General features: G+C 39.8%; 2 protein-coding genes across 7 annotated transcripts in view; both read left to right on the top strand.

Annotated features, from left to right (window-relative positions):
* LOC120744558 (connector enhancer of kinase suppressor of ras 3-like) overlaps positions 1-5,015 on the top strand; it is a 43,565-nt gene extending 38,550 nt beyond the window's left edge. Inside the window, exons 19-25 of the mRNA XM_040049050.1 lie at positions 370-443; positions 581-652; positions 757-821; positions 2,080-2,204; positions 2,691-3,033; positions 3,299-3,489; positions 3,592-5,015. Of these exons, the coding sequence (XP_039904984.1) occupies positions 370-443; positions 581-652; positions 757-821; positions 2,080-2,204; positions 2,691-3,033; positions 3,299-3,489; positions 3,592-3,792 (1,071 nt within the window). The 3' untranslated portion in view covers positions 3,793-5,015. The remainder of the gene's footprint in view (positions 1-369; positions 444-580; positions 653-756; positions 822-2,079; positions 2,205-2,690; positions 3,034-3,298; positions 3,490-3,591) is intronic.
* A 476-nt stretch (positions 5,016-5,491) lies between these two features.
* The window catches only part of scaf8 (SR-related CTD-associated factor 8), a 44,675-nt gene continuing 36,245 nt past the window's right edge, over positions 5,492-13,921 (top strand). For 2 of the 6 annotated variants that reach the window (XM_040049046.1, XM_040049045.1), the window contains exons 1-2: positions 5,492-5,710; positions 6,617-6,700. In XM_040049046.1, coding sequence (XP_039904980.1) covers positions 5,681-5,710; positions 6,617-6,700 — 114 coding nt within the window. In that variant the 5' untranslated portion in view covers positions 5,492-5,680. Of the gene's footprint in view, positions 5,711-6,616; positions 6,701-10,493; positions 10,588-13,921 lie in introns of those variants that run through there. The other 4 variants (XM_040049048.1, XM_040049044.1, XM_040049047.1 and 1 more) reach the window with 4 other exon arrangements.

A 13,921-nucleotide genomic window follows, 5' to 3' on the forward strand; every position in this document is an offset into this window, starting at 1 on the left:
CCACAGAATTAACACTGGGTGAGTCACAGATGTGCGCTAGGCAGTCAGGGCTGCAGGTTAGTCATACTGGTTTCCTCCACAGCTGTCTCCTTGCCAATCTGTCACTGCAGGAACCAGCGAGCGCTGGTGACACTGCGCTTCCTGAATGTGACCGTGTCACTAATAGCCCGCTGCTACATATATGTGTAATCTAGATCTGTTTGACTTACTGGCACGATAACTTCAGTCAGACCTGCTGTACGTCACCACCACTCAGTACGAGGAAATTAAAGAAGTTGCCTGTTGCAATTCAGACACGCTCGTCCGTGTGGGGAAGTGGTTTGAAAGTTGTGTTCTAATACTCACTGTTGTTCAATCTGTGCGTTGCAGGCAGAAAAAGCTGAAGGCTACATCGACCTCACAAACTTCATGATCGACAGAGCCATCGAGTGCAAGAAGAAATAGTGAGTCCTCACAAACAGTGCTGGGTGTGATCTATGAAATCACAGTTATTATAACAGTAAAACTGTCTTTTTTTTTTTTTCTTTTTTTTTAACCCTTGAAACACTAAACTGCTGTTCGTCTGTCTTTCCCTATTCAGTGCATTCAAAGCTTGTCACCCGCAAGTTATGATGTTTTATTTTGCTGCCGAGAGCTACGAGGACATGAACTTGTGAGTCATGTAAACTAAAACAGTGTTTGGAAATGTATACATTTTATGTGCATTATAATATTTTATCAGAATTGCAATTAAGTTGGATCATTTCTTTGTTTCAGGTGGGTGAATAAGCTTGGGCTGGCCTCCATTCAGTATGAACAAACAGAAGTAAACGCTTCGGCCGGTGAGCACCTGTTTCAGTTCCCCGCCTCTGTCACTGAAGCTTTCCAACATCTCACTTTGTTTGGGTTTTAGTTTAAGAAATTTACTATTTAAGTTTTTAATCAGCAACGGAATCGTTTGTTTTTAATTGTCATATAGCTCTTCAGTACTTTCCAAGCAAACACGCCCACTTCAGCCCTGTGTGGGGTTACTATGGGCAGACCAATATGAAATGTATGGCACACCTGGGCCCCACAGTGGGGCTCGTTGTGGGCTCTGCAGTATACCCACAGTACGCCCTCATTCTGAATGTTAGTTGCCCTCTGAGACCCCACCCAGGCCCCGTACTGCAGTACCCTAGACATGCCCACATCTGCTCCATGGTACATTACCACCACCAATTGGTAAGGAGTGTGGACAAGAATGTTCATTTAAAAAAAACAAATGCTCAGTCCCAGTTCACGAGAGATCACCACGTAGTTAATTTGGCAGATTTTTACAGCAGATGCTCGTCCTGGCACAACCCTCAGGGGATCTATATCTCTCACTCTCAAACCACTTGATCCTTAGATCAGATAAAGTGTACTACACTGTAGATCCACTTGCTCTCAGAGGAGAAAAGTTAAACACTAAAATCCTATCAAACGTGTTAGTCTGTCTTATTAAACCAAATATGGCCTGTTATAGCTTTCACTCATTGACTTCTTTTGCAGTGTAACCCCAGTTTAACTTCCGTTGTACTGAGGTTTTGAACCAGCCACTTTCTCTCAGCCTCATATTTCTGACAGTGTAATAAAACATGTTCTATGGTTGTCTCTTCTCCACAATAGTCATATTTTCTTTTTTGATGCTTCCTTATCATAAATAATGTGTCAGCAAACATGCCCGTGTGGGCCCACAGTGTCTAAATGTGGAGCTGTGTGGGCAAGGTAAGCCCAAACTAATCCCACCTAGATCCTGCTGCAGTTTTGCCGTTCGGGGTCCCTGTAAGACAACTGTTGGTTGCCCACAAAGTTCCCTCTCGGGGGCCCAAAAAGAGCAAAACTGCTGTAAGCCCCACATGGGCTTACCCACAGAAAACCCATGTAAGGTCCCCAAAGGGCACAACTGCAGCAGGATCTAGGTGGGCACACCCACTTGGGGTAAGTGTGGGTTTACAGCCCCACAGTTCACAAACAACTACCCACTGTGGGGCCCCACAGGCATTTTTCCTGGGTTACATTTGTTGGTTACATGTTTGAAGTTTTTGTTTCTTGTGTGTCTCCATGTTTCATGTTCAGAGTGTTATAGTGAAGCCAGTGACCACGAAGAAGCTGAAACCACAGAGATACCCCCTCCACCGTACTCTGAACAGACCCTGCGGGACTCCTCGAATGCCTCCGGTCCGCCTGGTAGCACACATCAGGTCAGTAACGGTTCTGGCTGGACGCACATCCATCCATAAGAGCCAACATTTATCTTTTCATTTAATATAAGCTCATTTTGAATTTGATGCACATCTGCGAAGGCATCGGCAAACCTGTACAGGTTCTGGAGAAACACATGCTACCATCAAGCATGTTGCTGGATGCTTGCTTATTTCAGCAAGAAGATGCCATGCTACTTTGAGAACATTAGAATGACTCTGTACTAAGTGAGGTCACGGTAATAAACAGCCTGAATGCAGTCAATGCAGCCAAATTCAAAATGAGCATATAACTGCAGTTTAATTGTTAGTGTTCAGCAAAGATTTACATTCTGTTTAGATTAAATACACGGTCACAACTTTTGCAAAGGCAGCTGTGTCTTTAAGGGACACTACATGTTTTATTACAAGTAAATAAAACCAAGTGGAACCAAATGGGATTAATTAATAGAAAAAACTCTTAACTTAAATGTATTTGTATTTCAGGGTACCCTTCCTCCCCCTTACTCCTCTGCAGTCCCCAGCGAAGCTAACGGTTCGCTCTCCTCACCTGTCAGTACGATGACATCTCAGAGCTCCGCCTCTTCGCTCACCAAGCAAAGACAGTCCTGGTTGGACCTAGTCTCGCAGGCAGCTCCTTCTGCTGGGGAAACAGCAGTGGTGTGCTCAGCCCAGGTCCACTCGCATCAGCCTCCACAAAAGGAGACGGCAGAGGGAACAAGGCTGGAGAACTTGGCCACCCAGGACTCCTCGGGCACTGAATCTAATGAGGAAACGCCTTCAGCTGAGGGGGAAGATCAGAGGGAAGTTTTAAGGACGCAAAATAAAGGTGAATATTTAATATATGCCGTTTTTTCTCGTGGCCCACTTCCAGCTCTAAGAAGCAGAGCACGTTTCCTGTTTCTCAGAACTTTGATTAGCATCAGTGATCAACAGAATATATGACTGTTAACATTCTTATTCCTTTTCTGAGCTTTCTATCTGTAACTAATCTAATTGACTCGCCTGCATGCCATTTGAATTAATTTAGCAGGCATTTACTCAATGCAACCACTGCATGTAGGATGATGATGAAGTGTGTTGTCTTGTTGCAGGCAATCATGAGAACGGCTCCGATGAGATGGAGAAGCTGTATATTCACCTGAAGGAGGCCAGTCTGTCGCCGATAGGAGAACGTAAACCATCCACGAAAAAGGAATTTAGGACCTCCTTCGTAAGACGCTGCAAAAACCAGGCTGTCAATGACAAGCTGCACCTTATCAGGACACTCAACAGCACATTAAAGGTACATTTCTCACCTCCCTTTTTAGTTTTTTAGTTTGCGAATAGCAAAAAAAATACAGTTAAATAATTTATGCATATTCAGTTTTTCACTTTTTTTGCCCAGGCAAAAGAGGCGGACTTGCAGGCAATAGAACAGATCCTGTCTGACCCGGAGCTTACCTCAGACAAGTTCAGAGAGTGGAAGGAGGCCAACGGACCTCTGGTGCACGAGATCTGTGTCACACACATCCAGCAGGTGGCGTCAGAGGCCGCAAAGGCTGAAGCGTCAGTCATAGCCGCTCCTGTGGTAGAGACCAGTTTATAAAGACTCTTCATGACTTTTTATGGTGTTCGGACTCTGAGGACCTCACAGTCACATACATCAAATACACACACACACACACACACACACACACACACACACACACACTGCTGTTGGTTATTCACTTGAGAACTCTGTTTATGTTCAAGTTCTTTTCAACTAGTAGTTGGATGAATGAACTGTTGTTTTTAGTTCCATGTGGAGACGGTGTATGATAAGCAGCACACATTAAAATGTGAAATGTGTCGTAGTATTATTTTTATTGTTTAATTTGTAGGTTTAGCAATTTTTACAGCTGTTTGTTTTTATAATTTTATGAACCTATGTATAGACTGTATATTTGGAACGGTGGAGTGCATGGAAATAATGTCTCCGTTGTTCTCTGCATGGAAACACTTTGAATTTATCTGTAGTGAATTTTGTTGTTTTTAAACTATTCACAGTCAGTTATTGGTGCCATGCACCTTCAGTGCCTGTTACACATGTGTTACAGAAGCTTTTTCAATAATGTGTGTATGTCGTCGCCCTAGAAATACTATATTCATGCTTATTAGGAAGACTTTGCTGACTGAACACTAGGGCCTGCACTAACAGAATAAATGTTGGTCTCAAATCAGAATTTCTTCTTTTTTAATACTCAAAAGTGTCAAATTCATGTGACTGTAATGTAATTTACTGCTGAAATGTAGCGATCGCCTCGTTTTTTGTGGAAGATTTTTTTTTTTTAATCTTCTAAACCAAAACAAACTTTTTAAATTATTTCAGCTACACTGATTATTTTTTGTCATTTCTGCCCATGAACGTTGACAGTATGAGACAAAATCTTGTCTAAAATGTGACAGACTTTATAACTGATAACATCTGTGCATACAGTATATTGAAGTAAAGTGGGGATTTAGCAGTATTAAGGATAACTCTCAGGAAAACGCTCCTGGAATCATACAAACAAGTCTTAAAGACCTGGTACAAGTTAGATAAGTGGATGGTTATAAATAAATTCAGACATTATGTGACTGCACAGTAGGTTTGGACACCTCAGGCCGAACAGGATTTTAATATATGACAGGACCTACCAGAATACAGAGGCATTTTCCCCCTTATGTATCATCTGTTGTATAAGTTAAAAAAAATATGTAAATAATTGTGAAGGGATGTGTGATGTTTGTTCTTAATTCTGGAATGAATGTGTTTGTTTGTATACAGGGAAATAAAGTCAGAAAAGTGAACTTTCCCAGCCTCTTTGTATGATTCCTGTAGTGAGTGTCACCACTGATACCCATGGGTTCCACAGGTTTTATAATGTACTGCTTCAGATGCTCTTTTTAAGGGTTGTGTCACAGCTAATCATCTACCTCCATCTCACCCTATCTGCAGCATTCTGTCATACTAAACATGTCCTGCTTCATCCATATATTTTCTCTGTGGTCTTCCTCTTCTCCTCCTGCCTGGCGGCTCCATCCTCGGCATCCTTTGTTCAACTTGACCACTTTCTCTCCTCTTCAAAGCATCATCGGTTGAAACCATTTCAGCCATGCATCCCCAACTTTGTCTCCAAACCGCCCAACCTGTCCCCCTGATGCACTAACCGAATCTTCTCCACTGTGGTCAGTCACAATGAAAATCTTAACACCTCCAGTTCAGCCTCCTGTCTTTCTGTCAGTGCCACCGTCACCACACATCATATCAGGTCTCATTATACACCAACATTCCGTCTGATACGACTCGTTGACGCTAGGAGTCGCCGGTTTCTCTCCACATTCCCCGCTGAGGTTATGCGCCATATTGGCAGTCTCCTCCATCTCAGCAAGCGTCGGGCATGCACGCCTCTAACCGGTTATCGAGGAGACGTTTGTAAATATTTACTGTGGTCTGCCAGTCGAAATACAACACTATGGAGGCGGTCAAAGCCTTTAACAATGAGGTTTGTAATAGATTCTCGCTAAAAGATTTGAGTATATTGAGGATATGTTGTCTAATTCACAGTCGCGGTAGCTAGTCGGCTAACGTTAGCATCTTAGTAAAGAAGAGGGTAGTGTTTGGCAAGGCCGCTGTTTCTGCACAGCAGTGCAGCGGTAACGTAAAGTCAGTGAGTGTGTACTTCGTATAAACTGGCCACACATCATGCAAGAAGAGAGTTAATTTGTTAGTACAGCCCTAATCAGGGTTAAATTCTGTGAACAAATATAACCCAGCGGCTGCCAGTAGCGCTAAATAGCTAGCTCGCTAGCTAGCTCCAAATTAGCAAAACCGCTTGAGCTAACTAGCTGATGTGACCATGGGCAGAGTAGCGCTCATTCACCTGGGAAAGAAACAACAAATGATTGTGAATCAGTACTTTCCAAATTACAGTTAGCTTCCCGGTATATGCAACCTAAACAATGTGAAGTAGCAGCGCATATCCACACTGTTAAGTTTAGCCATAGCTATCTGAAGCCTCCAAGCGGAGACCGCAGCCGTCATTTGTCTACATAACACGAAGTCTTTGCTTTAGCATGATGATCATTGTAAATAACACCTGCATTTAATCCTAGTAAAAAATCAATCCGCTGTCCACCGCAATCGAATTGTGAGTGTTTGTTTTAATGACGATACTAACGCAAATACCTGAGTCAGAGGCAAGCCCCCGACGTCGCTTTATTGTGAACTTGGTGTCTCTCTGAGCCCCATGATAGCGAAAGCCAAGGTTCTTTAAATTGTTAATAAAAGTTTGTAGTTGGTGAAGGGGGATACTCATTTAGAAAGCTATTGGGTGGCAGTTTACGGTTCTTATAGGATCACTTCAGTATTTAAACAAGCTGTTCTCTGTCTTTTTCCTTTCATATTTCAGCTGTACTCATTGAATGAGTACAAGCCCCCCATCTCCAAGGCCAAGATGACTCAGATCACCAAGTCTGGAATAAAGGCTATAAAAGTAAGTATGCAGTGTTATAGGATGAGGCAGGTAATAGAGGAATAAAGACATGATTATTAAAGAGAACTGTTCCTTGGCTCCCAATAAATATAAACATATGCATGGTCTAGCAACCAACATTATTCTAGTTTTGTTGAGTTGCTCCTACAGTAGAATAGACCTCAAGTAATTTTTAAATCTCAATTTAGGTCACAGCCCACTAAAGTTGTATGTTAATGTTATCCAGTATGAAGATGGTAAAGAAAATGTGGGACCAAAATTGAATTTTTACTCTCAGCTCATCTTCAGTCACATTCTGATTTGGTCTTTAAATGATGCATCCAAAACAATATGTGGTTGTTGGTATTTAAAGGAATAAAGATGAAAATACAAATGTTGACTTTTACTACAATGGCAGTGCAGGTGGTTGTATGCCCTTTGGCTTAACACACATAAGACCTCCAATTCTAGACAAAGGGAAACATACATTTGTGCGTAGGAACAGCATGTGGAGTAAAATATACCAAATCAAATATGCTGTAATGACCACGTGTGAATAAGGGAGAAGCCAAAAGAAGCTGCTTTTTTTTTTTTTTTTTATAAATCTTATGCTAATCTTATGCTGTTTACTGGATAAACTACAAAGGAATGTAGGGTTATATAAACTCATCAGCAGTGTGTGCAACTCATCTGCTCTGCTGTAAAACTGTGTGGTGTTTGCATAACTTTTAATAATAGAACAGTTTAATAAAAGCCCAGGAAAGCTGAATTACCTAAGAATTAAAAAATATATGAGGTGTTGCTCTTCTGCTACCTTTTATGGTTTCTCATCAGCCTTCAGGCAATAAGCAATTTTTTTTAATTGATTTTTTTTCATGCAATAGAAATGACTTTATTGATTTATATGTGTGGGAAATATGACGATTAGAGGGGTGCAGTGAGACTGAAGTACCTCGCTAGCCAAACATCCCAGTTTAACAGGGAGTTTCAGCAAAGTCGAACACCAATCAAATCTATAGGTTTTTATCAATTTATGTAGTTTTCTTATAGTATGTTTCTAATCAGACATTTATTTGTTATGTGTTGAACATGGTAAAGTACCAGTTAACATTTTGAGTGTATGAAAAGTAACTGAACCCAGTGATGTTGAGTTATTCTGTTTTCAAAAACAGGTCATGTATCACAGCACACTGAGGTTTTTTTGCCTGCTTCAGTTAACGTCTGCATGTCAACGTTGCCTGTTACTGCACAAAGTTCATTTATGTGCTAGGCTGTTAGTAAATAACATTTTCAAGCTTGAAGAGACATTTTTCACCATCTGTATTTATAAGTCTCTTCGTTTTAGTTATAGAAGTTTTTTTAATAAAACTGACTTTTCATTGTGTAAAAGGCAAAGATGTTAGTAACAAGTATAACAGTAGCTTCATTCCTGTGCAGTGAGCCAGCGTGCACAGTGCCAGAAACTCGGGAATTAAAGTTAAATCCAGCAGTCATTATTTTTATTTATATAAGTCTGCTTTGTAACTCATCAAAGTTATTTTAACATATGCGATAACTGTTTGATTGCTGTTATTTGAAATCATGGCTGAATTCACAAACTGATAACAGATTTCTTTTATACACTGGAAATTCTACACATGTTACTGTGAATACAAAGTTTTTAAAAGGCTGCATTTGATCAGTTTTTACATATATTAACACATCAGCAGCCAACAGCAGTGCACAGCAGCTTTAGCACTTCTTGTGGTCTGGAAAATATAGATGGGATGCCTTGAGTAAATCGGTTATAATTCTAAATAAAACAGATGTTAGACATAAAACATTAAGGTAAATGTATTAGGTGCCAACAGCGTATTAAGCCACATTCAGACTACGGCAGCTTGCCACTGTGACATCATTTAAAATGAGCGTTTTAGCCTTTGTTATCTTACGGGTTTAAAACCTGAAATGATGAATGAGGAGAGCAGGACCTGACTGTGAACCTGTGAACTTTGTCATTGGCCAACAACTTGCCAATCACATGTTTAGTATACCCTGGTTGTGTCATATAATCTCCAGATTTTACTGATTGTGCTAAATATTCTGGGGCAAATTCGTCCCTTCTGCTGGCTTTGATTGATCTGTGGTCTGATGCATCACTCGGTCAAGGCTCTACAAATGCCTAATCTGACCACTGTAACAGATTTAGACTGATCCCAGTATAAACCAGTCCTATTGGAGTCTTTTGTGTATTTTACACAATTACAACAAACAGAACAATCTTCAGTCAGCAGTTTGTGTTGCGTGAGCATCAAATAAGGTGTGGACGATTTTAAAAAGAATACAGCTTCACATCATCTGCCTTATTAGTTTGGTTTTTGATCATTATTTTCCTATGATGTAGCACCATAACTGCAAATCCTCTGACTAAAAATGATACGCAACCAGTTGTTATTCTGACCTAATTATGTTCAGTGGTACACGTGTAAAAGCTGCAGTACTTGTTTTTTTTAATTTTTGTTTGCAATATTCACATCTCATAATAACAAGAGCTGAGTGTTATAATTAGGCTGAAATTAAATTTGGTAAAGATAGAGCTGGTTATTAATCTGGCTAAATTGAAGGATACATGGCAGTGAATTTGTTTTGGGAGGCGTTTCTGCCCACTGAGACTGAGCTTGAATACTTTTCCATGTGTGGGAAACAGAGTGTAATGTTGTCATGGAAATAGTGAGTTACATTGCGGGATGCAACCAAATTAGCTTTTTAAATATATCTTACTGCTGTCTGATTTTAAATCTATGGACAACTTCCTAGAATGACTTTGATGGAGGAAAAATAAAATCCTACAGTGAGTTCCGACCTTCGCTTTTATTTTGTAGTTTTTTCTGATTTTGAAAATAAAGTGCAGACACATGCGTAGCTGTATAGTTGTTAGCTGTTATAGTGTTGAAAGTAGTTGGCGCCATTTCTGTTCTTGCGTGCTGTTAAATGCTTTAAGCTCTTGTACTTGTATTTCACTTGACTATTATTAGTTTAGCTGAATTTGTAACTAGTTCTAACGTCACAAAATGAACAAATAGCAATAAAAGTCTCACCCTGCTTACTCAACAGTAACTGTGCGTCCTCATGTTGCAGGTGGACCGTTATATTTTAGTAGTTTTGCATGTTGGTTCCTGTTTACAGGTCTGTCAGTGTATCATAAACACATGATGATTCATGGGGATAAATGGGCCTTAACACATGGCATGTAGCCAATACACAGCAAAATCTGTGTGTCTTAAAAACCCCAGCAGAAAATGAGACTCTACATCTGGAGAAATTTTAGTAGTAAAAAAAATATCAGTTGAAACCCAAAGAAATGCTGCTGGTTTTTTTTATTAAATTTTATTACTTAATTTTATATATAGATGATTTATAAAAGGTGAAGGTCATTTTTACTTTTCAAAGTGGGCAAAAAAGTGTTTTCCCAGAACGGTGCTTTTTATTATGCATGCTTGGCTGGTATCCTGCACACTGTGCCTATAATTCGGGAGGTCTTTTGCATCGCTGATCATTAGTCACTAACAAATTCTCCTTAGACTTTATTGCTTAAAGTTGTTCTTATTATGAAATACTCAAGGACCAAAACACAGTTTCCTTCTTTACAAAATGACAGTTATTTTTTAGTCACTTGAATTCTGGGCCTGACACTTTGAGTTCAGGACACCAGCCTTTAACAAAAGTCCTCTCATGATATATTTCTTTGTCCTGTTTGCACTCTAAAGGAACTGCTCTTGTGGTGTTTCTATGCCTTGTGTTACCTGTGAATAACACCCGTTTCCCCTTCCCTCAGCAGCTCTCCCAGCTCCCCCAAAGCACTGAAAGTGAAGCAGGAGGATGGGGTGGAGAGAGTTACAAAGAGATAAGAGAATCCCTAACCAGCTTAGGTAGGAGTATGGGTTGTTTCACAAGGAAGATGGAAGAAGACTAAAATAATTGAACTGAATTTGTTCCCACACACCCAGAGATGCACAGCTTTTGCTGTTCTGGTTGTCTTGCGTTGGTCGATGTTGGCTTTGAACTCTTGTTTTTCAAATTGAAGTTGCAGTCTTGTTGATTTTCTTCATGAGTTATTTGAAGATATTTGTGTTTGGTGCAGTTAATTAAAGTCAGTCTTCTGTGTTGCTTCATGTTGGATGGAGCTGGAGCGGAAATGTGTTAGCTTTGGGTTTAAGATGCCATCAGTTATTTATTAAATGTTGAGTATACAGTTAACTGCATGAGTCCTTTAACATTAAATATACACGTTTAGTGCTTTTATCTCCAGCAATACTCAGATTTGCATGTCAAGACTAAGTTTTTATTAGAATCTTATATTTATTTCATTGAAGCTTGAGGTTTGTCTGGTTCACAGTTTAAAAATTGTAAATCCATGTTTTGGCAAAGCAGTCGTAATTGATGTCTTTTGTACACGCAGGAAGTTTGCCTTTTTCATGATGCCGTGTAAAATAACTGAGAAATCCAGTTGAATCTACATATTTCAGATGGTGATTTGAATGAAAGGTTGGGGCTGTTGCTTCTTGTTGAGTCGAGCTCAGATGGAGGAGAGCTTAGAGCGCTTAAACTAGATTGATGATGGTACTTCAGTGCTGGAGCTGATCCGTAGGATAGAACGGCACATGATTTTAGAAGTTTCTCTGTAACGTTGCTGATCATTTCAAAACAGCCAACATACGTTTGTATGTGATAAACAAAAATAATAAATGGAAAACGATGCATATGTGACCAGCCGGGATGGTGCAACAAAGCATCTGACATTACATCTCAGATGCTTTGTTATCATGTTACCCATTCAGCACAAATTTCTAAGAGACTGATGTCCACAGGCAGCAGTTTTTATGCTGCCATTCAAAATGAATGAAGATTCTAAAAGTAATTTTCATTCATAGCCAGATTAGAAATGGTCTTTTTAGTCACTGCCAGAGTTAGATTACTCTCTGCTATTATTTAGTGTAGATATCTGTAAGAGGAATGAACAGCAGTGCTACAGAAACTTAGCATCTTCCAACCCAGTGCACTTCAAGTGTTTTTGTACAAAGGACTTCACTGTAAAATAGAAACTTCCAGCACAGAAAACTGTTCCTGTGGACACAGCATCAAATCTTTAATTTGGTTTAATGGGCAGTACAGCCTCAGAGTAAGGTTGCATATGAAGAGCACTTAACCTTACTGGATTGTTACTATTCTCCATATACTGAAATTGGATGAATGATTAAAGACAGGATTTTAGTTTGTCTTTCAGCGTATCTTGAGTTTGGATAAGAAGAGACGGTCTTGCACTTTAAAAAAGGAAAAGTTACCTTAACTCATGATCATCAGCTGCGCTCTAAAATGTTCTCTTGAAGCAGCCTGACAGACTCACACATGTTCAGACAATTATTTTCACAGCCAAGTTATTTAAAAATTGATGAAAGCGTGGCATTAATGTAAAACCGTTAACGCCTGTAAGGTGCACAGCTACCGGCGACTTGCTACAAACCAGCGAATGCTGCGTTTTTGCCACATTCTGCATTTCGTCTGTGACTAGCAACAAGTAGGAGAGAAATACATGGTTTTGAACCAGCCGGGTTCCACTTACACAGTCTGGGTACGCTTGTAGGTTGCCTATATTTTACCCGTGTTGACCCACTTGGCATTGCCCACCAGCAGCTGTAGATGTCTCACTCTTTTCTTTGTGTTGTTTGTGTGTATCAGTCTGCCTGTACTTCCAGGAAAAGGACAGCTTTCAACACAAAAAAAATCTCTGAAACATTCCCCTTTAAACCATGCAATAAGTGATACTGATCCCCGTCTGCACAGAATCCGTTAAGACCTAAAATTACCTGTGAAGATTATTGTGAAATGAATTGGTCTCAGTGGATTAAGCGTCTGTGTGGCCCACAGGCAAGTGGTGGCTTTCTTTTGCAACATAAACTATATTTCTTTCATTCACAGTTCAGTTTGTACTAAAAGGTAGCAATACAAGAACTGTAACAGCAACCTTTAGCACTGGCTTAAACTATAAGTTGGTGCAAATTACAGTTGTCACCAAACTACCATTATTTGAACCAAAAAGACATTAAATATTAAAAGTAACCTAACCTGACAGCAGCTATAACAGTGTGTGTCAGGTAATGAATGATCAGGAATAATTAGGAACCTCTCTGCAGTCTGAGGAAACAACACACACAAGTGTTGCTATAGGGTAGTTGATTAGTTACTACAGGATACAACCGATAAAATCCATGCAAATATTTTTAGACTGACCTAAAATGACCCGATCTTAAGTCATTTTACCGCCACTGACTTCCAGCCTTGTAATTTCACTGGAGGAATTTGCTGCATTTATTTTCGAATCAGGCTTCATCTTTTAGATTTTTCGGATCCAATGACCAATTGGATCACTGCATTTCGCAACAGGTGTGCTCGTAACTCAAATCGCGCACTGTTACTGAATACACAATGAGATGGAAATGGTAAAATAGTCCTATTTAACCTCAGGCGCACGGTTAGATGCTGCTCCAGGTCAGTCGGCTCTCTCTTAAATGATTCCTCTCCATTTTCAGATAAGGTCCCAACTCAAACGATTAGTTCATTACCAGGCCTCTGGAGAACTTCAAGACATGTTGAGGAGGTAGTTTAGCCATTTAAACCAGCTGTGTTGGATCAAGGACACATCTAAAACCTGCAGCACACCGGCCCTCAAGGCCCCGATTTAAAATGCTGCTGCTGCTCCTGAGAACTGGATGCAGACAGAATCTGTTTCCTCCTTTTCTTTTTGGAAACATCAAGACCAGCTTATGATCGCTTCATGTCTACTCCTTTATTTATTTGTTTGTTTATTTTTTTAACCAATTTTAGCAAAAATCTGACCGTTCGGTGTGTATATATGTTACACGACAAGTTTGGATCTGGAAATTTCTGAATTTCGTGTTGTTGTTTTTTCACATCACGTTCGGTGTGTAACAGATTTACTCTACAGGATACTTCAGATGTATGTAGCTATGAAAGCTGTAAGATTAATTATTACACGTGAATTTGTATTGAAAACTTTTATTGGGAATAATTGGCAACTGTTTCGATGCTGTTTTTATTTTCTCCTTTTTTTAATGGATGTTTTAAACTTAAACGTGCTGCTTCGTTTATGTTTTTTGCATTTGCTGCAATATCAAACAAGAAATTTAACATCTACTCCATGAAGCTGATGCCATTAGCTGCTAGAGTCACACGCAGTGACTTGGA

This window comes from Simochromis diagramma, unplaced genomic scaffold (genome assembly GCF_900408965.1).
Source record: "Simochromis diagramma unplaced genomic scaffold, fSimDia1.1 OVJJ01000305.1, whole genome shotgun sequence".
Taxonomy (NCBI): domain Eukaryota; kingdom Metazoa; phylum Chordata; class Actinopteri; order Cichliformes; family Cichlidae; genus Simochromis; species Simochromis diagramma.